This window comes from Centropristis striata, chromosome 22 (genome assembly GCF_030273125.1).
Source record: "Centropristis striata isolate RG_2023a ecotype Rhode Island chromosome 22, C.striata_1.0, whole genome shotgun sequence".
NCBI lineage: Eukaryota > Metazoa > Chordata > Actinopteri > Perciformes > Serranidae > Centropristis > Centropristis striata.
The window spans coordinates 5,436,927-5,461,637 of record NC_081538.1 but is presented as its reverse complement, the minus strand read 5'-3'; the positions used below and the strand labels follow the sequence as shown (position 1 = coordinate 5,461,637).

At 39.0% G+C, this 24,711-nt stretch overlaps 2 protein-coding genes and 2 non-coding genes across 8 annotated transcripts in view; all 4 read right to left on the bottom strand.

The window, feature by feature from the left end:
- wnt5b (wingless-type MMTV integration site family, member 5b) overlaps positions 1–641 on the bottom strand; it is a 107,297-nt gene extending 106,656 nt beyond the window's left edge. For 2 of the 3 annotated variants that reach the window (XM_059325660.1, XM_059325661.1), the window contains exon 1: positions 8–641. The gene's annotated coding sequence lies outside the window, so the exon portion shown is untranslated. The remainder of the gene's footprint in view (positions 1–7) is intronic. The other variant, XM_059325662.1, reaches the window with a different exon arrangement.
- A 153-nt stretch (positions 642–794) lies between these two features.
- trnal-caa (transfer RNA leucine (anticodon CAA)) lies at positions 795–906 on the bottom strand. Its single transcript has 2 exons — positions 869–906; positions 795–840 (listed from the first exon to the last, which is right to left on the bottom strand). It is a non-coding gene; the product is annotated as a tRNA-Leu (tRNA).
- Positions 907–1,261: 355 nt separating this feature from the next.
- Positions 1,262–1,334, bottom strand: trnak-cuu (transfer RNA lysine (anticodon CUU)). Its single transcript has one exon. It is a non-coding gene; the product is annotated as a tRNA-Lys (tRNA).
- Positions 1,335–6,356: 5,022 nt separating this feature from the next.
- LOC131960413 (ELKS/Rab6-interacting/CAST family member 1-like) overlaps positions 6,357–24,711 on the bottom strand; it is a 164,998-nt gene continuing 146,643 nt past the window's right edge. For all 3 annotated transcript variants that reach the window (XM_059325627.1, XM_059325628.1, XM_059325629.1), the window contains one exon: positions 6,357–8,416. In XM_059325627.1, the coding sequence (XP_059181610.1) occupies positions 8,279–8,416 (138 nt within the window). In that variant the 3' untranslated portion in view covers positions 6,357–8,278. The remainder of the gene's footprint in view (positions 8,417–24,711) is intronic.

The following is a 24,711-nucleotide window of genomic DNA, read 5'->3' as shown; positions in this document are numbered from 1 at the left end:
TTCCTACCTGTTCTGCTGTGCTTGAATCCAGTTGTTGCTCAGCTCTCCAAGAAAAGTTTCTCCTCCCACCAATCCGAAGCACCAGTCCGAAAATGTGACTCTCTGCCCGGCTTGTAAAGTACAGACAGGTCGGTGTTTTTATTGGAAGGGAAACCCCTTCAGGCAGAGCCCAAGACAAGTCTTCTGCAGAGCGCTCACTGTGTGATACACAAACAGATTCTTAAAGTCACTTTTGAGAAATGTCCTCCTTAAATCACCTTCGCAGGGTTTGTGCAGCACAAAAGTCCTTGTTCGAGTCCCCAAAAGTGTAAGGCAGACTTCGGCGACTCGTTGACCCGTCAACACCTAAAAAAAAAAGTCCCACTTGTTCATATAGAAATTTAGAAAATAAAGTCAGAAACGCGCTCCCTGTTGTGTACGGCTGTGTGCACGGTGTCCTCAGCAACAGGTGTCAGAAATAAAGTGAGATTTCTTCACGGCCATCAGAAGTTTCCAAACGCTCCAACTAATTAAGCACGCAGGAGAGAGGAGGAGGAGGGAGAAGAGGAGGAGGAGGAGGCTGGGGGAGGAGGGAAGGAGGGTGCTCTCTTTAAACCTTTAACGCATCGAGGAGCACGAGCGAGAAGTTTTGAGAGAGCGCGGAACAAAAGAAGTTCACTCTTGTTTCTGTGTCTGTCCAGAGAGACGATTCTGCTCTGAAGGTGGAAGAAGAAAGTGCTCGCCTGAAACTGAAGCGAACAAATGTGTGTCTCATAGACCAGGCTACATGGATAAATGTTCAGGGGAAAAACGTCTGTCAGAAGTGGGATTTGAACCCACGCCTCCATTCGGAGACCAGAAGTCCCGTAACACCCAGGAAGGAGTCAACCTTGAGTCTGGCGCCTTAGACCGCTCGGCCATCCTGACAGCTGACGTTAAAGAAAACTTGTACCTGAGTTCTCATTCATGTTGCCACTAAAAGGTGACACATTTTATTCATTGGTAACACATGCTGGTAATTAACATTCAGCTCACCTGTACGGTTACATTAGTCAGAGGTTTATGACTAAATGCTATTTTCTGAGTATTTTTTTGTGTGTGGGTTACTGTATAATGAACACAAATAACTTGGAGGTAAAGCTCACTGTCAGGAGTATAAATACGGACCACGGTCAGGTAGCGTTTCTTTTCTTTTTTTTTCTTTTTAGTAAATAACACTTGTTAACACTCATTTTCAAGGGAGGTTTTTTTCAATGATATGTAAATAAACAAAAAACGTAGTCGCCCAACGTGGGGCTCGAACCCACGACCCTGAGATTAAGAGTCTCATGCTCTACCGACTGAGCTAGCCGGGCTGCAGCACTATCGTGACGTGTGTTTTTTTTTCGAATGACAAAGATTACTACCATACATTTTTGATTTTGTTACTATCCAAGATATGTTAATAATTAACTCGAAAAAAGTTCTCAGAAGCTACATGGCTGAAGTTTATAGAGCGATAAAAGCTGCCTCTTAAGGAATAATGCAAAGTTTTAATGTCACCTTAGTTAAATGACATCTGTATGGTCATCAAGCTACAGGTAAAAAAATCCTGTCATAAGTGGGATTTGAACCCTCACCTCCATTTGAAGACAGGAAATTCCTATTTACAGGAAGGTATGAACCTTTGCACCTGGCACCACTTGGCCATCCTGACGACTGCAAAAGTGAAATGAAAAAAAAAAAATAGTGTTGGTCGTATTACATGGTGAAGTCCTGTACAACTCACTGTGGACCGGAGTGTGTCCCCATCAGCCGTCCGGACACGGCAGCTCTGGGAGACATTTTCTCTGAAAGTAATAAAAATGGCAGGAATGCAGAGACAGAGGAGGGACAGAAGATAAGGAGAATGTCTTCAGTGTCGGTTGATGTTTGGACTGTCAGTGGCTAACAGCTTATTTTAGGAGCTCCACTCCTCTCACATTGTTTTTATTTCCTCTCTGAAGTTTTTCCTACTGCTCACTGCCTCCTTCTGTCCCTTCCATCTTGCCAGTTCTCTCCATCCACTCCTCCCTCCCTCTCCCTCTTTCCCTCCATTCATCCCACCTACAGTTCACCAATTCATTTACTTTCACAAACCATTTATTCGAGAAAATAATATGCAAAAAGCAAACATCCAAAACCAACAAGCAACAAGTTTATGCCTTCAAACCACAACTGAAATCATTAATTATTAAGCCTGAAAACATGTAATACAAACTATAGAGTGAGTGTTTTAAGTTGAGCTGCTGTTTGTTTTGGTCTCGGCTCTCTCTCTCTCTCTGTTTTCTCTTTCTCTCCATCAGCCTCTCCTTCTTTTTCTTTGCAGTCATGTGTGATGTGATGTGTGATGATTGAAACCACATCTACCCAAAGCCAACGCAAGCCCTCCCCACTTCCTCTGCAGTCACTCAAATTTTTATTCCTCCTGCCGGTCTCTCATGTGTCTCAGTCGTCCACTATATATTCAGTTTAACCAGTAGATATGGAAAGACTGGAGGTAGCTAGAGGTTTAACTAGGCACATGTTCAAACGTTATCGCAAGGACATCTGGGTGTTTTGTGTTGTGAACCGTCGATATCAGCAGGATCTTATCAACACTCAGTCTCTGCAAAGAAAGGTGTGTGTGTGTGTGTGTGTGTGTGTGTGTGTGTGGCCATAAATTAACCCTTTATCAGGGAAAGAACTATTTGGTAACTTCAGGTAAAATTTCGAGAAAAAAGTTGCAAATTTACTGGATTAAAGTGACAAATCTACAAGACAAAAAGTCACAGATTTAAGAGATTTAAAGTGGCAAATCTGCGCCAAAAAAGTTGCAGATTTACGAGAAAAAAGCAACTTTTTTCTCCCAGATTCACCACTTTAACCCTTAATAGGGCACTCATTGAAATACTTGCAAATTCCAAATTTCAACCCTAGAGAATATTGGAGGATATTACATACTGCCAGAATGTGTGAAAAAAACTATACGAAAATAATATTTTGAGAAAAAAGTTTACGAGATTAAAGTGGCAAATCTACGAGAAAAAATGCGCAGATTTGTGAGATTTAAAGTGTTGAATCTGGGGAAAAAAGCTGCTTTTCCCCCACTTTTTTCACGTAAATCTGCAACTTTTTTTCCTTGTAGATTTGCCACTTTAATCTAGTAAATTTGCAACTTTTTTCTCGAAATATTACCTGAAGTTACCAAATATAGTTCTTTGCCTGATAAAGGGTTAAACTGTAATTCAACTGCAGCAGGCCAATCAGTTAAGTTGTCAGAAAAGTTGCCAAAGAATTGAAACTTGTGGTCTAATTCTGTACATATAGCAGTGGTGGAATGTATCCAAGTATATCTATTCAAGTACTGTACTTAATTTCAATTTTGAGGTACTTTAGTTGAGTATTTCTATTCTATGCTACTTTAAATCTCCACTCTACTACATTTTAGAGAGATATAGTGTATGTTTTACTCATCTACATTTATTTGACAACTTAAGTTACTTCCTTTAGTATTATTATTACAAAATATAAATCAACTAATACACAATTTTATATTATTATAGGTTAAAATGTCAAGCACCATTTACATTTACCAGCTGCAACATAAAAGTGATGGACACACCAATGCATCAAAAATGATAATTTACCAATGTATATTATTCTGAAAAAGGCCATTGTGCATAATGTGCTTTAAGTATAATTTGATGCTGATATTTTTTATTTTCACTGAAGTAAAATCTTGAGTTTGTGACTTTTACTTACTACACGGTGGCCAATAAAGTTGGAATACATTTTTTTTTAACCTCTTTCCATGAAATGATTGTGACTATGTGATTTATTCCTGACAGATAAGGTGCATATTTTCTCAAAACTTTATTAATCAATCTCTTCTCCAACATATCACACTGAAAATGAAACTAGAATGAACAGAGGATTGTGTCTGAAAACAAGATTATTCCAATTTTATGGGCGACAATGCATTTTTTACTTAAGCAAAACATCCAAATACTTCTTCCACTACTGGTATAGAGCGTATAGAGTTAATATTGCATAGTAATTTTCTTAGTATAATGTTTTTCAGCTAATATGTGAATGCATCAATGGTATTTTCTGTTTTGTGTTTTTTAAAAGCACCCGACACATTTTTGACCTATACGGCTAAACATACAGAGCAACCAGTCATCTCTTTTTCCTTGGAAATAAAAAGGATTCTGACTTTGGAAAGTGGCTGTCAGTAACTACACAAAGCAAAAAGAAAGATGTTTTTCTAAAGATTTAATACTTTATTTTCATGTTTTGTTTTGTTTTGAGGGTGTTTTCCCAGAGCGGTTTCATCACCATCCACAGTTTGTTTCACAGTAATGTTTTCCAGCTCCTCCATTTCCTTTGTATGCCACATTGTGGGACAACAGTGTCCAACAGTACGTAAAAAAAAAAACAAGGATATGTTTTGCAAAGATAAATGTACTTTGATGCACATTTTTGGTGTTCAAATATGTAATAGTTTGCATCCTTTTTGTTCTGAAACAAGAAAGCCTGAGCTGAGTTATAGATAAAATGATGTCTGGTGCTCAGTGGGTTGTGTCTCCACTCTTTCATATCTATCTATCTCTCCCTCTCTCTCTTTCTCCGTCAAATAAATCAGGCAGTCATACATGCGTATCTCTTCCTCCTCCTCTTTCTCGCTCCGTCCATCCCTTCTGTCTCCCTCCACTGGCTTTTATTAGGACAGTAGATGGAGAAAGCAGAATGGATCTTCCTGCACAGACGCAGATACGGACACACGGAGCGAAGTGTTGCCATATGTGAAGGTGAACACCAGCACATATGTTACATTTACAGACTGTCACTGAGTTCCCTCTGATGTGTTTTATTGTGTGAAAAAACAGAGCGACCCCTAATAGCCTGATGATGTTTTCACTCTGCTAGAAAATTCTTCAAGGCAAAGGTCGGGTCAGGGTGGAGGTCAAGGCCAGGTGAGCTGGGTAGGTCTGTTAAACAGGATTTTCTAGTTGAATGAACTGCTGCCATATGCAAGATGCAAACATTAAGGAAGTGTGTGTGTCAGGAACTTTCTGCAGTCTCTTTCCTGTGTTGTTATCAGCTACATTCACTCTTATAACACACAGACATGCACAAACTCCCAACTTTTTTATCCTCAAATCATTCCTCATCTTTAATACCTTCTTAGCACCAAAAGTGGTTTAAAGGGATAGTTCAGATTTTTTGGAGTGGGTTTGTATGAGGTTCTTATCCATAGTATGTGTACTACCTACAGTAGATGGGAGTTAGCACGCCACCAGTTTGGAGAAGCAGGCAAAAGTATGTGTCAAAAGCAAAGTATTGTATTGCTGTGAATGGGGGCAGCAGCAAAATATATTTTTACCACCTAAAAATACTAACAATTTTAAGTGTATGCTATATTTAGAATATTTTCAGTGCTTTACCTTGCTGTCAGGCAGCCCTTTATGATGGGAAACTATCATAAAAAACGTTTTTTGCTATTGTCAAAGCCACCAGACTTCATTGACAAAAGCAGTAATTTAACTAAGCACAACGCAGGAGTTGCTATGTCGACCGCAGCCTCAATCGGTAAGTTTGATCATGTTATTGTGTTACTTTGTTGAACACACACTATATCTTTAAAAAAAAGTCATAAAGGGACATAATAACACAAACAAACGAGGCAGCTGTAGACCAGCAACTTTTGTGTTCTGCACGGTAAAATTAATGTTTTTGTCAATGGAGTCTGGTGGCTTTAAGAGAGCATAAAACGTCTTCAGGTCCCCATAAACTCAAACAGGGCTGTTTGACAGCAAGGCAAAGCGGTGAAAATAAATGAAACATAATGCAAACTTAAACTGATATTGATCTTTTTTAGACTTAGACAGACTTTATTGCTATATACATAGACAAATGCACATTTGAATGAAATTTGGATTTAGGTGGCTTAAGTATGTTTTGTTGAGTCCAGGCTATTGGAAACAATGTATTTTTGGAATGATTGTTGGACATTTAAGACAATAGTAATGGTGTGGTTGGACTTTGTGTGTGTGTGTGTATGTGTGTGTGTGTGTGTGAGAGAGAGAGGAGAACTGTAACAGGATGAGGCCTGGGCTATGGAATAATGTCATTATTGTGGGCGGTTAGGAAAATAAACCACTAGTGACAAGATAAGAAGCACAGTTTGGGGGAGATAGAGAGAACAAGGGAGGCAAACAAGGAAGGGGAAATAGAGGTCAGAGAAAGTGAGGACATTAAACTAAAGGAAAAAAGTTTGAAAATCTGTTCTTATAATTTGTAACCTGATTAATCAGAGTGGTCACCACAACTGTATCACCTGTAAAACATTTTACTGAAATGAAATGACAGAATCCTTTCACAATAAAATAAAGATAAATCTTGTTTTTATTCCATTCTCTCATTTTAAATCCACAACAAAGTCACGGTGAGTCCCAGTCATCACCGTTTTGAAACATTATCAGTATAAAACAGACAACAGAGTACTGGATTTACATCGTGAGCTCATATCTGATTATCTGAGTTTCATTCCAAACTGTGTCACATAAACTCTTCATGATCATTGAAACTTTTAGCTATTTTAAACTGGTAACATTTGAGGAACCTAAACCCCATAAAACACTTTTATTTTGGAATGAAACTCCTCATTTTTACACCCATGTGACTGTTTAATACTAAGCTTAGATGCTGAAAATGAAACCTTTTTCTGGCTTCTTCATAAAGCCTCATGACGGTGTAAAATCAGATGTGAGTGTGCAGTGTAAATCCCCATCTTTAGGCTTTGTCTCCACCAGGTACTTCTTTCAAGGGAGCAGCGCTAAACAGCTGCATGTGGCCGGTCACGGCTCCAGCACTCACTACAGAAAAAGACTAGAAAAGAAAGAGTTAGAGGAGCTTTTGATTGAAGTTAAAACAATTGGAACCTCTAGTGCTCGGTGCTGTTTATGTCATGCTAAGGCTGTCAGCGCTGTGGGAAACATGCATCAGAGTGTTATTTCCACTGTAAACAACAAGAACAAGAAACTGATTCTGAGAAAAGCTTCCCGGTGGACACAGAGCCTCATGTAGGTGCAATAAACGTTCCCAGTAACAGTCTCCTGCATACGGAACGGATTTGTGGTTACTTGCAAATCACAAAAAAAAAAAAAAAAAAAAGTTTTGACACATTATGTAACATACCAACCAATACATGACAATATTTTCAATTAAACAAGATTAGTGTTTTATATATATATTACCAAAGCAAAAATATATAGCAATTATTTTATATTCCCTACCTCCCGAGAAAAAAAGATGTTTCAGTAAGGGTTCAGATTTCTCCGCGTGTTAACTCTAAAGGGATTGTCACAAAATAGTAAGTGAGGGATTGTCTGAACACAACTTATGGACACCATAACTGTGTTTCTTATGTTAAAAAGAAACACAAAAAATCTACACCAGTGTGTTTGAATAAAGGGAGTATTGCGAGATTTATTGTAGGTCGTTGCTGGGAAAAATATAGATGAAAGTGTCCTGTTCCCCTGATGAGAGCTGTGTTTCTGTTAATTAAAGTTCACTCTTTACAATATACACAACTACCCAGAGGTTACTGCTGAAAGGAACTGAAAGTTGGGACGTTTCATTGGAGAGGAAAAACAAGAAATAAATGGCAAAGTAGACACTAAAGGTCAAAAAAGATAGCAGCAAATGATGTAAAGAATCAAAGGCAGCTGAAATAAACACACTTTTGTATCTGACAAAATCAAATAACAATGTGGTAACAGTGTGTAAGTCTGGCGTCAGGAACAACCTGGCAAGCTCGACTCACTTTAACCCTTTTCATACAGTTTGAAATGTTTTTTCCCCCTTAAAATACATCAAGTCACGATAACAAGTCTGCTGATTGCCTGGAAGGACACAAGATGGCCGCTGTGAAGTGACACAGATGGCGAGTGCAGTGAAGGCTCCTTCAGGAAAATATGTGTTTAATGTCTCAAAAACATCAACGGTTTCCAATTAACTTGCATGCCAACAAAGCACTTTGAACTGAAAAATGAACAACACTTCCGTCAGCTGGCCCTGTGTTTTCAAAATGATAAAGACACAGTGGAAGAAGATTTTTCACTAATGGCATGACATTTTTTTTATCCCCTTTCTGAGTAAAGAGCAGGTGGAAGTGCTTCATCCTGTGATTTTATTTGTGTGTCAGGGGATTATGGGGAGACCTTCGTTTGCTTTTTACTTTGCGTGCTAAATAATGTATAAGCTCTGTGTCTGTCTGCATGTGTGCACTCATGTGTTAGCAGCTGTCCTCCAGAGCGTTGACCACTTGTTCCAAAATGTCGGGGCATCGGTCGGCGATCTGCTGCAGGACCTGATTGGCGTACTCCTGGAGCTCCGCCCCCTCCCTCTCACACAGCGCTAACTCCGCCTCCAACTGAGAAAGAGACAGACACAAACAGAGGGGAGATATTTTAGATATTTTGTGAACCAAAATCATGAAATACAATCAATAAAATAACATGTAATTTAAAGGGCTAGTTTTGGGGAAATAGGCTTATTTGCTTTCTTGAGGTTAAGGCTGTCATATCCTCATCGTCATTACATTTATTGTATTCATGCCTTTGTGATGAAAATAAATTAAGAGATATTAAAATAAAAGTTAAGGCTGTCAATTAATATTTTGACAATTTTTGACAAATACTACAGATACTACTACTACTACTACTACTACTACTACTACATCAGCTCCAGAGACGGACGGCTGGCTAGTTAAATAGCTAGCTCGTTCGTCTCCAGAGCTGTTGTCTCTTAGCAGTAGGGAGTAGGGGAGGGACCATTATACCAAGTGTTGAGCTAGTTTTTTTAACCACTGTAAGCACGGTACAATTAGCCAGCTTGCTTGCTAACTAGCAGGCGGCTGGCTAGTTAGCTAGTGAATGCTAAATCCCCTTTGCTTTCAGGCTACACTGGAAACAGAAAAAAGTAGCTGAACAAAGTTGTTTGGTGATAGCAATGTGCTTTCTGATGCTAAAACAAGAAGTTGTGATTGGATTATTTTGTTGGCAATATAACTTACATATACTGCCTCCAAAACATTATATTTTTGTTTTTACATATTGCTTTTTGTACAGTTTAAACAAATGTGATACAACACATACAGGCTAGCAGTCCCCCTGTTTCCAGCTTTATGCTAAGCTAAGCTAAGCTAAGCTAAGTGACATCTGACTGCAGCTTCAGAGATAATGAACAAATATGATTGTGGCATCGGTTTTTTCTCAGCTAATGCCAGAAAATAAAGCGACTACTTCCTAAAGCGCGGACCTATTTCTTCTTTGTTTTTCCTTGACATTGAGAATTAATATGAACATAAATGGAAAATAAAAGAGTTTTAAATTCAATATCAGTGAAGCACACGAGCACAGGCAGAAAGACAAACTCGTAGCTCTGTTGATGATGAGGGAGCATGTTTAAAGTGACACACACACACACACACACACACACACACACACATACGCGTATCAGACTGTAATCTGAAAACACCACAATGTAGTTCTTTCTGCCCATACAGAGTGGAACATTTCTGTGAGAGAGCGCTGATGTTATTTTCTTTGGCCGCAGCCGAGCTGAGACGTCAAACCTAACTGACTTAATGACCAATACATCTGTATCAATAAGAGCGCCGCTCAAACAGTCGTGTAACACAAGCCCACATTTATGCTCTTGTGTGTGTGTGTGTGTATGTGAGAGGCCCGGGTCAGATATTGGCAAAATATTTCCTCGTTAAGTCTTAACCTCTTCCCTCTGCTCTCATCTCTTAGCCAGCAAATCTCAGTGGCATTTTATATTACAGTGGCTTTATTCATGTGTAAAACTGCTGTTAGTAATAATACAGTTAATGATTAATGAAAAAGTGCCCAATAAATCACACATAAATACAGTCTCTTATCCATATATTATGTTGTTACATTATTTTTTGAGTGTGCAACAATTTATTTTATAATCTTCTGAATTTAGGTCAGTTTTCACACATTGCTTTGGCAATATTGTATGTTTTGTTACCAGGCAGGGGCTAATTAAGATGTTATCAAGTTGCATTTTTGGTAATGTAGGATGTGTTTTGAAGATTGGGAATAAAAATCTGAATATTGCAGATCTGCTTCATCAACCTCTCTGCTGATTTTTGGATTTTCTGTGAAGCACACACATATTCTCCACGTGTGTTTGCAGGTAATTCAACTTAACGACGTTGCATTTTAGCTGCAATCCCCCAGAAAAACACGGCAGTAAAGATAAGGTCGTAAGACAATTGAGAAGAGATAAATGGTTGAGTATGTGTCTGCTGTCTTCTGCTCTCTGACGCACGCAGCCTTGACCTACACCAGAAAAAGAGACACTTGGAAAAAAAAGGCATCTAAAAATCAAGATAAAATGGGTCAAACACAGTGGTAATACCGCCATATACCTAAAACAGGCGGACATACACTGAAGATACAGAATGTGAGAGATACGATCATAAGAATAAGTTATAGTCTTTAATGCATAATCCATAACTTGATACAGTTTTTATAACGGGATCCTTGCTTTTATCTTAAATGCTTTTATCTTAAATGCTGCTTGGTCCATGTAGTTCAACAGAATTACAAAATACTGACTAATAATATATGATATTGTGCTTTCCCACTGTTAACACCAGCATTAGATAGGACTAGCTTTGAGGGTTTAAGGGACAATTCACCACAAAGTAAAAAATCTGCCTTCTCTTAAATGGAACTAGATGGCACTTGGCTTGTTGCGTTGGGTCTATTCATGATCTTTGGGATGAACTGTCCCTTATAAGGAAAATTCAAGAGTATAATACAATGTAGGTACATTTTTACATTGTGTCTAAGGTACTGCTTGTTCTGATGATATTTTACTGACTGAATACAAGACGTTTGAATTCATCTTGCAACCCATCAAATTCAACATTTAGTTAAGCTTGGCTTGGCGATATTACAATATACAGCGACAAGAGAAAGTATGTAAAACCTTTGAAATTACATAGTTTTTTCAATCGAATAGAGATGCTGTGAAATGACCTCAAAAGAATAATTTACACCAGACATCCTAAGAATATGGCTGAGCTGAAGCAGGTCTGAAAGGAAGAATGGAGCCTCCTGAATGTTGTTCAGGTCTGATCAGCAGCTATCAGAAGCGTTTGGCTGAGGTTAGTGCTGCCAAAGGAGGCTGACCAGTTATTAAATCCAAGGGTTCACTTACTTTTTCCACCAGCACTTTGAATGTTTTATGGATGTGTTCAATAAAGACATGAAAAATGATAATTGTTTGTGCGATGTTAGGTTAAGCGCATTGTGTTTGTCTGTACTTTGAACCTAGATGCAGATCAGATTAAATTTTATGACAAACTAATGCGGAAAACTAGGTTATAATATAACATTTCCATACTTTTTCTTGCCACTGTGTATCATCAAAACCATATAAGAATGTCTTTTGTATATATTTCTATATTTTTTTTGTCATGATGTCGAAAAAACAGTTGCTGAACTGCAGGTACGAAACCCTAAACTGCATTACAGCAATATTTACACAATTTAAATGATACTGCACTGATCTTGCATTTGGGAGGGAAGCTGGAGTGAATCAAAGAGGTGCAATTTTGCTGTACATAAATAGCCTTTACCATATGTTATTCGATATAGAAATAATGCTGAAAACATGTTATGTCGTGATATATATGCTTACAACAGCTCAAGCCCCAGAGGCAAAAAGCCGACCCCCAGGTAGCGAACCACTGGTCTAAGACACTAAGACGAAGCATTTCTCCTAAAAGTTCTTTTCAAATGATGTGGTTAAACTGAGGACATGTTTAAAATCTGGCGGACTGCTTGCCCTGATGGACTTTATTCCAAAGATGTGTCTGAAAGAGTTGCCACATCCTTAAATCAGTGCAATTAACCTGGGGGGTAAAAACTGTTCTCATAACTGATATGAATGATGGCCAAAAGTAGGAAAATAAGTTTTTCTCAGAAAGTAATAATAATTTAATTCCTCTGTAGAGAAAAAGCCCCCATGCTGCTGAGCTATAAACTCTTAATGCATTCACTCCCTTGCTCCTTTATGGCCTGAAGAAATTAAATATAAACAATGTTGCATGATACAGTTTCCAGTTATGAGGTATAAGTTTGGATGCTGTGGCTCAAATGGATCACGTCTCATGTAATCACAGAGTGTGTGGTCAGAGAGAGAGATGGAGATGAAATAATAGAAGTGGAGAGAGTTACTGTTGTCAGAATCATGACTTCTTTGTGTGTGATTTGGTTGTGGGTGTGTGTCAGTTAATGTGTGTGTGTGTGTGATGCAGTGGTTTGCGTGTTTGACATGACAGGTGTGTGTGATTGTGCGGCATGAGGCTAAAGTGTATGTTGCAAGCTCAAGTTCTGATTTAGTGAGTGACAGAGAGGATTGTGGGAAGCAGGGAGATAGACAGAGGGAAGGGATAAGACGTGTGTGTGTGTGTGTGTGTGTCTGTGTGTGTGTGAGAGACAGAGTGAGAGAGAGCAGAGTTTACTGAAGATGATTTTTACTGCAGCCATTAAAGCTCCATTATCGTGATGGATCATTATCTGCCTTATCAGGAGCCTGGAGACACACACACACACACACACACACACACACACACACACACACACACACACACACACACACACAACCTTGCATTTGTGCACAAACATACATGCATGCACAGGTTATCAGCTTGAGAATGTGTATGAGGGTAAGGTGTGTGTATGTGTATGTGTGTGTGTGTGTGTGTGTGTGTGTGTGTGTGTGTCTGACCCCGTGACACACTTTGCTGGGCTTGAACCTCTTTGCAGAGGAATGCTAATGTTTTCTAAAGAAACCATAACTCAGCAGAGAGAGATAGAGAGTGAGAGAGTGACTAACGGGTAGAGGTGGAGAACCAGAGCACAAATATATGATCTAACTGCAGTGTATTAGCCCATCCCTGAGCAGGTCAGCTGCCTGCTGCAGACACAAATCTTACTAAGTTACTTGACTGCAGTTTCTTTCCACTTACAGATGATTCTGAGGCCAGAGGTCTGCTTTTATCAGAAAAATGTCTCAAAGCCATGTTCAGCTCATGGCTTTGCATTTTAAACAGTTAACTTCACCTTGTTTTGACTGGTTCAGAGGAAATGGTGTTCTATGAATCATGAGGTTCAGTCCCATGTCTCCATCAAGGCTGCTTACAGTGAGGCCCACTGACCCACTTCCACAAAAACTGTACCAAGGGCTGCACGAATAATGTAGTTACTCCTAATTTACCCTTGAGAACATTACAGATTCTGTTTTACTTAGAAACAAGAAGTTATTTTGAGAGGAAAATACTGATCACATTAACTGCACATTGAAGCCTGGCAGGCCATTTATGAAACAACAAATGTGTGCATACAACAGCTATAGAAAGTTGAATCATAAATGTAACAATGTGCTTCAATGGTTTGAGGCTAACACTTTTACCTTAACTAAATGAATAATGAAATTAATTGTAAAATTAGGTCATACACCAAGGAAGAACTCCAGTTTGGGCTATAATTAGATTCAACATATGAGAATGTATACATTTTATTAAGTGTCATGCCCTGAACTGGGAGGTATAGAAGCAAAAATACTTAATTCCTATCATACATAGGGTCCATTTTCCACAATTAAAAAAAAGTTATATCTATCTATTTTCTGCTTTGATTGGTTAGTTTGTTAATGTTATTGTGTGACTTTGGTTAATCCGAATTTAACTTTCAAAACAACAGACAATAACACCAATAATCTAACGGATCAAGGCAATGGCAGACAGCCAAATCCTGTGTTCTGCAAGGTAAAATTACGCTTTTGTCGAAGGAGTCTGGTGGCTTTGAAAAGAGCCGATAACAGTTTTAGATGGACTGTTTGATGGCAAGGTAAAGCGGTAAAATACTCTAAATATAGCGATATGGATCTTAACTGCCTTCGATGCATAAAATATTTGGATGACAATGAAAACAAATATATTCATTCCCTTTAAATCTACCATAATGTAAAATGTGAGATTTCTATGTCTTTTTTATATATAGCAGGTCTAGGTGCTACATAAATACTCAAGTATTTAAAAGCTCAATCCACAAAGAAATGCACACAACCCATATTCAGAAACTGTCTTTAAACTACAACTCCTCATTTTAAAGTTAGAAAGTGCAGCTCAAGCCAATCCCTGATACAGAAAAGCACAGATGCAGAAGACCTGGAAAAACTGACCAATCAGAGCAGACTGGGCTTTTTAAAGTGTGAGGCCTTAAAGGGACAGGTGCTAAAACAAAGCACAGGATGAAGGCAGGTATATTCTTACAGACAAACTGACATTATACAAGTATGAACCTAAAAATGAGCATAATATATCACCTTTAAATGTTACTGTTTTCCAATAAAGAAGTATTAATAATCAGGAATGATTGCCTGAACAAAAGCATACAACAGCTACAGTGACAGAGCAGCACTGCATGATGGTGTGGAGGGTAAAAAAACTAACTGAGGTGAAAGGGTCGACTGTTTCTGAAAAAATCTTTATTGCAGACTCTTTTTAAACAAAACCAGCAGGAAGACATAGGAAAGGAGAGGCTGTGGGTCTGGACACAGAAAAAGTCTAGAGGGCAAAGTTTGACCTAATATTCCTCAGCAATAGCATACCAAGTTGCATGAGTAAAGATACGATCAGGAGGTTTAAAAAGGCTCCAGACTCCTCACCAGCAGCCCTGAGCGGTGCTATAGAAACACCATTATGAGTAAGAGCAAAGGGATAAAGTATAATAGGCCTATATTGGCTACTATAATCCCTGTCTGTCTTTCTGTCTCTATTTAAACCATTAGGTTCTTACAGGCTTACACTGTATGTCGACTGCTTTATAAGCTGGCCGCCTGTACCGCACCAAGCCCAAAAGCGTCTGAGCCTTGAGACCGAAAGTGTGTGAATGTGTGTGTGCGTGCTCTGTCGTAGTCCAGTGCAGTTGCAGTCCAGGCTGCTCAGCTTAAAGCGCAGGCTAACGAGCAGCAGAGGGAATAGAGCTTGAGGACTTGTACGTAAAACTGCTCCTGGAGGACTGAAAAATACTGCACTGCTTCAGAGTTAACAGCTGGAGGGAAATACAAGGGACGTGTGTGTTGTGGGCAATTCAACGTAACTTGGTAATTTTATTTTAACAGGTTATTCAATCAGCCAAATTGACTGTAGGAACATATTCATATTTATAGGATCGGCCTCTGGGAGCAGTTATTTAGGAGGGAACAGAGGATTTAACGCTCAAATCTGGAAGTTCTTAACCATCCTGTGCTTTCCTGTTTTTGCATTTGGATTGTTAAAGGAATAGTTCTGATTTTTTAAAGAGTGGTCATATTAGGTACTTATCCAGTCTGTGAATTAACTACAGTAGATGGCAGTTGGCATGCCCCTACTTTGGCGAAGCAGGCATAAGTATATGCAGAGAAGCAAAGTATTGTACGGCCGTGGATGGGAGCAGCAACTACATTTATTTTAGCCGCCTAAAATAAATCAATATCAGTTTAATTGTATGATCTTTTTTAGGATATTTACTGCTTCACCTTGACATGAGACAGCCTGTTCTGACAGGGAACAGAAGCTGTTATATCCATCTATTCTCTTCAAAGCCACCAGACCCCTCTGACAAAAACAGTAAATTGACCTACTCATACAGGAGTTTCTCTTCAACCGCTGCCTCAGCAAAGTCACATAATAACACAAACAATCGAACCAATCGAGGCAGTGGTAAGACAGCCAAATCCTGTGTCCTCCCAGGTAAAATTAGTGTTTTTGTCTAAGGAGTCTGGTGGGTTTGAAAAGAGCAGATAACAGCTTTAATTACCTATTTAAAAGGTCTGTTGGTCGGCATAATTAAGCAGTGAAAATACTCTCTATAAAACAGTTCTTTATGTGGCTAAAATACATTGCATGCAGCTGACCCCATCCACAGCAGTTCATCGCTTAGCTTTCATATTGGTACTCATGCCTGCTTCTCCAAACTGGGGGTGTGCAGACCGCCATCTACTGCAGATAATACACGGACTATGGATAAGTGCCTCATACAACCCCACTTAAAAAAAACCTTAACTCTTCCCTTTAAAACCCAGCATTTTATTAAAGTTAGGGGACTTAAAATGTATTACTTCAATTCTCCAACATTCCCTTTAGCACCTTTCAATGCCAGCTAAGCTACAGACAGAGGTGGGCTGTAAGTTTCGTAACTACAGTGGAACACCTTCACAGAGAACAGGGGATTGTAGAGGATATAAAAAAAGATTTAAACTGTAAACTGGCCCTCTAGGACTCACTACACAGGGTTGGACTTGCAGCACTAATGGCTGCAGAAATAAACTGCAGAAACAGACTCCAGCATTGACTGCATATAGGTGTAACCATTGATTCAGTGTTGGAGTTGTATAAGAAATAAACAACCTGACCAACAGCTGATCCAAAGAAAGTTTATCTTTATTTAAACCTCTCTGACCAATGACCAGATTTGGGAGCACAACTGAGGGGAACCAGGAATATAAAGAACACTTACAGGGTGATTATGCACATATCCCACATGAAATGTTATTTTATTTGCCCAAAAACAATCAGGAAAATAGAAATAATACAATGTAAAACATCTCACTATCCCCAGAGTTTGCTCATTGATCCTGACCCACACATAATAGGAGACAAACTGCAAAGCCACCTGCTTATACATCATTTTAATATAATTTAAAAATTAATAAAGAAAACACTGAAGGCAGACTGGTGAAGAAAATTGTGTTTTGCATAATATAGCAATTATATAACCCATTAATAATTCATGTTATTGTAGTTAAGGGAGCCACAGTCTCCAACGTGATTGTTAAAAAACATCTTTGAATATATGAAAATGTCTGTTGAAAAACAACAAAAAACAAACAAGATGACCAACAATGCTTCCTCAGTTAATGCAACCGGCTTTGTTTACAACATTTTCTTTCAGTTCCACTGTATAATATTCTCATCCTGTTCACTTTGTCTGCTCTCTCCTCCAATTCTGAATATTTGGCTTTATAACAGTGTAAAATGGCTTTTGTACACTTTTTTGTATGGTCTCAATTGAAGTTTGCTTGGTGTTTGTAATGGCTGTCCAAGAGAAGCATCTTTACTAGTGAGAGGAAACGTCTGCAACAATCACAGAGGAGAGATCTGTGAAGCAGGACTTCCACAGTGACTGCCATTGTGAAATACGATTTAACGGCTTCAGATAGAGTCAAGAAAAGTATGAGAGTAGAGAACATATTTCAGTGTGTTTCTCTCTCTGAATCCAAATGTCTGGCCTTCACCGCACTTGCAGACTTATGGACTTTGCGGACGCGTTCCCGAGGGCTGTCCAAATCCACAATTGATCCAGTCCACAAGGGGCCTCAAGCAAACTTTCTGCAGACATCCACAGAGTCACTCGAGGTGCAGCAGACTTCACTGATTTAATTGCCCACAATTCATTGCACATGATGTTGTCCACTTGCTGACAAAAACAAAACAAAACAATCTAATTATGAATGTCTAAAACACTTTACTGAACTAAAGTGTTACTTGGCTCACAAAGGCTGGAATTTTTCTTCTCTTATAAATTCAACCACATTTTGACACAGAAATAAGTGAAAGTTTAGGCTATAGAGATGATCAAAATTCATTTTTATTAATGCAGGCAGCCCTCAAACATCTGTGCAGTATAATGCAAAATATATAGGCTAAGAAAAATGGCCAGAAAAGCAAAAAAAATAGTCTTCCAATATTCGTAATACTCAAATAATGTAGTTATAATCCTGTTCATATTACCAAACATTTCTGTATTTGAATGTGTAGCCTTTATGTTGTGTAGAAACACAACCCAAGGGGGAAAAACCTATAAATCTGATTTATATATTATCTGCACTGCACAATGTGCCTCTGCAAATTCTGCAGGCTGTCACTTGAATGTTTCTACAGCAATGAGTGAAACAGATTTAAAATCTATCAGTTGCACACTTGCAGACTTGAAGTGGTGACAGAGGCCGTGCCACAATATGCATAACTTATATGGATTCAGCCTCTGTGTGTTCATTTAAGTCTAAGGCCTTCACCTGTCACCATCACCAACTTGTCTTTTCACTATAGAGACAGAAACGTAAGAGGAAGGAAAAGAAAGGCTGTGATTGTGGAGTGGGAGCTGAAAGAGTGCAACAGAGAGTTAGAGAGAACGGGAGAGGCAGATTGATCAAGAGTGAGTGACAGCAGGAGGATTGGAGTGGAAGAAATGGAGAAAGACAGGAAGATTTAAAAGAAAAGAGAAAGGGAAGAGAGGACAGACATCAAGAGGAGGGGGAAGACAGAGTGATGACCAGAGACAGAGAAAGATCAAGGAAGAAAGACAGAAAAAAGACAAATGCATGTAAAAAGAGGTCGTCTGGTAAAGCCATTAAGCCTGGATTCAATAAATCTGCATAAAAACCCAGCAGTTAGGCTGTAATGACCAGTGAAGGCCTGTGTGTGTGTGTGTGTGTGTGGCTGTGAAATGGGCACTGAGGGTGGGACATGTGTGTGGCTGCGTCTGACTGTCTCTCCTTTTGTCTGTGTTCGCGGCGCGCGCGCGTGTGTGTGTGTGTGTGTGTGTGTGTGTGTGTGCGTCTAATGGTCGTTGAGGAACTCAGCGTCATATTTAGAGAGAAAACAATCATCCTTGGAGCAGGAAGCAGAGCTGCCTAATGAAAGCCAAGAGAGACCCCAGACCACAGCGCAGCACAAATGGATGGGTCTGACTCTCTGCTCGAGACAAACCCACCAAACCTCTCTACTCCACCTCCTCTGCCCTCCACTCCAATCCACTCATACAAGTCCATTTGCACACAGACAAAAACACTTTTTCTCTGCAATACGGTGGCTGCTTAAATCTGATGCAATACACAGGTACTTGTCTATCGTGCTGTTAATAACTCATCCTACATCCAGGACAACGGTCTGCTAGTGCCACTCGGCTTACTAGTCCCTGTCTGTCATGACTGATGTTTACTATCCCTAAAACCATTTTAAATTAAAATAAAATCTTGTTATCTGTCTCCTATTGTCTCTAGCCGTGTTTTCATTAAAGTTTAATTGAATTTTGACAATTTTGAAATGTCCCTAATTAAAGAAAATATGAATAAGGGACATTTCCATCAACTGGTTTAGAGCGAATAAACAAAGCTGCATGAACATACTTTGGTCAGAAGATGTCAGTGTGATGTATAGTTGTAGGCTTATCCATCAGTAAACAGTAGGAGAAGTAGAGATTAAGCAAGAGAGAGAAAATGATAAGAAATAGATTGCTAATCGGACAACTTTGGCCACCCATGAGAGAAAATATGTCTTCAGAATTAGATTCAATTAGACATCGTCTAATTGTTATGTCTTGACCGGCAGAGAAGAAACAGCTGATCAGTCATGTGAGTTAAATGTTTGCCACATCAGAACTTATTCGCGAAAAGTGTTTCCATTTCCTGTTTAGTGAATTAACTATTTTTCGAAAAGGACAAAAACCACCTCAAGCGAGCATTAAAAACTTTTATGTGCATTGTTTTGTGAACTTTTTTTCCAAATTTTGGTGTTTCAATCAAACTCCTCATGCAAATCTTCAAAATGCGCAATTTGCTGACGGTAACACTGCTTCTAATGATGTTTCACTGCATGGTACAACTCATGGCAAAGCACTTGCATGATTCTTGCACTTTTACCAAGTTGTATTGTATTTGGATAAAACTGTAGCTAAATTAATGTATATAACATGTTTATGAGGTCGAGATCATGTAAAGTCACAAGTAAAATGTGTTCCCAAGAAAATTTCAAGTCAAAACTTACATTTAAGTGACAGTATTTGAACATTTTGTTTGCAAATCTGTATAGGAGTGAGTTCTTTTTCTCCTCTGAGTGCACTGGCTCGATCGTTAAATATTCAAGCTGTGTGGCCGTGCACGGTCTGCCCAGCACTGTCTAACTTCAAACCAGGATATTTTTCCAAACCAAGTTGTCCTATTTTGTCAATTAACTATGATTCATGTCCTGGTATCAAATCTAAAGCCAACCCAAAAGGTCATAGAATTTCAAACTAAATCAATCATTTATGGCACTCCTTATAATTTACATCAGTTTACATTTACAGAACACTGCATCTCTGTCATTTGCTTACAGTATAACCTTTCTGCTCTTTTGTTTCTTGTCTTGGTCATTTCTAAATGATTTAAACACTTAAACACAATAGTTACACAGATTTAAATCCATGTATTTTTTTTCACTTGCATGAGAACTACCACTCCGAGGCCGACAGTTATAATCATCACAGAAAGACAGTTACAGTACTCAGTACAATGGAACTCCAAGATTATTATCATCTTACACACACAGACGATCAAAATAACAATAATAAGTTTTTTATTGCCCCTGGGGGTATAACACACACACACACACACACACACACACACACACAGCCTATCAGTATGATTGTAATACTATACTCGCCCTTTACATTATCAGCTGTGATGTTTAAATTCCAGCTCCGCCCCTTCCTGTTTTTGTGACTCCTGCCAATCAAAACCCACCCAATCAGTGACCTTGAAGCCATGAGGGCTCATCACATACGGACACACAGTTCCTTTGTAGTTTGCCCCTCTGTAAAGAGGGCATATGATGCCATAGGGCATCAGGCTGCAGAGCTGAAACAACAATGATTGCATTTGGGGCCTAAATGGTTGTATTTTATATGTAAGGCAAGCTTTGCAACGTTTCAGAAGTGTTTGTAGTTTCAACTATGTCATTATGTGAAATATTTAGTTAGATTTGCCTTTGTAAATAACCAGAATGATCGAGCTATGACCACATCTAAGAATAACTATTGTACTGTCAATCACTGCTCCACAGAACGGCCTCACAGTCTGCCTGGGTACAAAAAGAGTCAATAATTGCTCTTAGATCAGTTTTATAGCGTTTTGATACCAGCAAGCATTCACAGAGCAGAGTCACAGCGGCTGCAGCAGCATATTGGTGTTGTTTTCCTGCATTGGAAGTTTGTTACAGTCATTCAAATCACTTCAGTTGGTTGAACAGCCGCCAGGCCCTGTGAGATACCCTGCTGTATTACTTTAGAAATGTATGTACAGCAAGCCAAAGAGAGAACACGTATTTTTCTCTTCTATTTGGGGATTACAGTGCAACAACAATGACATTTCAAGTAACTGTGTGGCATTTTCCTTCATTACAATGACTTGTAGGGTTGTAAATATGTGGACTCAATTTTCACAGGGGTTTCTGCAGCTTGAGTTGGCTCTGAAACGATCGCAGTCACTTACTGGGAGACGTTTTTTGCAGATAGAGGGTCATGGGCTGACGATTCATGCTGGATTTATAAGAGCAGCGATATAATGTCCGACTCAGCCAATAACACTTAATACGTTTTTTACAATACCAAAGGCACGCAAATGTACTCGTGCACAGTCACACACACACTCGTACGTTCATGCGTATAAACAATGTGTTAAATTGGTTTTGATAGCTTTTCATGTAAAGATATGCATACAAACAGGCAATTTCTTTTACCTTCACACTTGAGGTCAGTGAGGGGGAGACAGGCCTGAGAGAGTGAGACAGACTTCCTGTGTGTGTGTGCAGAATACGATGCCAGTTCTCTTCAGTCCTCATTAGAGACGTCATTGAGCCATAAAGGTTATTATTATGACTATGGCACAGAAAACAGCTCTTTTAGTAAAACCTCACTTTTGGAATCAGCGTTACTTTTGTAGTTCAGCTGAGGTTAAAGACAGACATGGAAACAAATACACAGGAACAGACGGACGAAAAAAAAAATATCTTCAGCAAATCCATCATTTGAAATCTTACCTTTCGCTAACAGCTCCCTACTGTGCTTAAGTGCTTTCGTTTTGGTCAAAGGAAAGCCATGTAAGGACCTACTGAATGTAATATTAGTCCAGTGCCTCCACTGAGGTCGGTCCAAGCAAATGTCAGCACATCAGATACAAGAGAGACAAATCCGCCATTCAAATGTCAAACTCTAATAAAAATGACCTAAAGCTTTGGTGTCTCTGAAAAGCCGAACTGCAGTTAAAGAAACAATGAGTCTTCTCTAATTAGTCAATCAATCAGCTGCATTTCACCACGTTCACTATTTTCCTTCCTTTTTTTAGCAGTTAAAATATTCACAGGCCTCTTTTATCTGCTCTTTTCACTACAGCTGTTTTGTGATTATTGTAAGTGCTAACAAGAGAGCTAAGCTTGTGGCTTTGAGAGTATCTGTACTTATATGCCAGGTGGTGCTTTGAGCTAAAGGCTAATTTAAGCATGCTAATGGCAATGCTAACATGCTAATGTCCAGTATTAATGACGAATTGAGTATTTACCATCTTAGTTTATGCCCGCGAAAGTGGAACACCCTGCCTGACATAGTTAAACTTGCCACATCAGTAGCCATTTTTAAAAACAGATTAAAAACCTATCTTTTCTCTACAGCATTTGGTTGAATTGTGTGCATGTGTGGTTGTGGGAGTGGGTTCACATGTGTGAGTAAGTAAGTGTATATGTGGTGAATATGGAATAGCTTGTCTACCTGCACTCTTCAATTAATTTGTAATCGATTTTTGTTTGATTTTTCTGTGTTTTTTGTTGTTGTTGTCTTTTTTTTAACTGTAATTATGTGTATTGTGAAGCACATTGAGTCTGCCTTGTGCATGAAATGCGCTCTATAAATAAAGTTGAATTGAATTGAATTGAATAGTGTGTTAGTAGCAGCATACCAAAGCCAGCTGATTCCCTGAATATGAATCCCATGTTTTTTCTTGGAAAGACCCATCCTGGTAAAGTAAGGCATTGACTTCCAGTGGTTAAGGTTAGGATCACTAATCAAATCAGGTGCCGATAACTTGAGTAAGCATGGATGTCTGGCCAGTCCTAGAGCTTGAATGTTACGCAGGGCGGGTATTGCCAAGTTACAAATAATCCTAAAAACAGTTTTTTTTTCTTTTTCCAATGTGCCGCAGAGGGACTAACCGTTAGCACCATGACTGGGATAAATGCCTGTAAAACTTGTGCTTACATCATAGCAGCCTACTCCATCTCTGCTGTTGCAGCTGTAACATTGTGGATATGGTTTGAACGTCACACTCCTCACAAAATAACTCGCTGCATTATCAGAACTTGATCAATTCTGTCTAATAACATATTGGAAAGTGTAGAAGAGCCACATTAATGTACTTTTTTACCCCCTTCAAGTCCCTGAAAATCAAATCCCCCTCCTCTATAAGCACTTCTATCTGATATCGGGCATCTTCTGGGGTAAAAGAATGTGAGCAACAAATAGTTGATAATAGGCATTTCAAAATCTCAAATGTCAACAGCATGGTGGTGCTAGAGGAAAAGTATTAATGATCTCACATGATTAATTAGGATTAATCATGTGAGAAGCAGAGGTCAAAATCAAATGTTTGTATCAAAATCATGGCGAGTCCTTAGAGCCATGCTGCTAAAAACATCAACTCAGGAAAAAGCTTTGCTGTTGTACAGTAGCTGTTGCTTTACTACAAGTGTCCTTTTCCTCTTCGTGCTTCAATAACTACAGAAATGTAAATGTTTCAGTGACATTGGAGATGGGTAAAAATGACTAAATTGGAAAACAATATGCAATAAATGTCCAAGGCTGCACTAAACCCTGAGCATCACATTTAAATGGCACAAATTTGCACAAACCAAGAAAGGCTTTCTTTCATTGTTGTATTGTTCAATAAAAGGCTCTGGATTCACTTCCAATGATGGATTAAAACGAGCATTTTGTTCAGAATCTGCTGACCGATGCGGTGCTGTGGTTGTTGTGCTGAGATAATATCTTCTATTTGTTTGTATTGTGCATTGTTTTGTATTGTGAAGTGAAACCTTTGTTTTGTTACATCTGCTGTTGAGAAACAACCTGAAACACGTCGGCAAAAACTCAAAACTCAACTCAAAATTAAACTTTTATGATGAAGTACCTCCTCACTTTTTTTCAGTTTTTTTTTTCACTTACGATGCATCCTTAAAATGCTGCATGTGGAGACATTTTGGACTATCTTTTAGTTGTATTTTGTTATTCAAATTCTATTTTAGTTTATCTTATCAGCACAGGAAGCAGGGATTTCACTCCAATTCACTGCTGAGGGTTTCTTGCTCTTGATTCAACCAGTTATCCGTACTGGGAGTCGTCCAGTTGATAAACCATAAAGACTAACTTGTTCTCACCCACCGCCCTTTCCCTCTAACTTGTGAGCCTGGCGTCTTTGTCGGCTCTCGCTCCAGCTTAACAGAACAGAGGAGAATTACATCAGACGTCGTGTTAGTAAGATGTTGGAGCTGGCGACACGTTACATCAGCAGGTATACGAACCTCGTGGTCATTTGATGTCATGTTAAAGCATGTGTGGGCACGGACTATCATGCTTTTCCATGTGTGTCTGTCCATGTATGTTTTACATGCTATTTTAGTATGATCCTAATGGCTTTACAGAGTGCCAGGCATTTTAACAGAGCCAGGCAGAGGCTTGTAAAACACACACACACTCACCACAAGACAGAGAAGAGAGGCTGGCACACTGGAACATGGCAGTCTGGAGGGAGTCTGTGTGTGCATTAAGAGGGTCA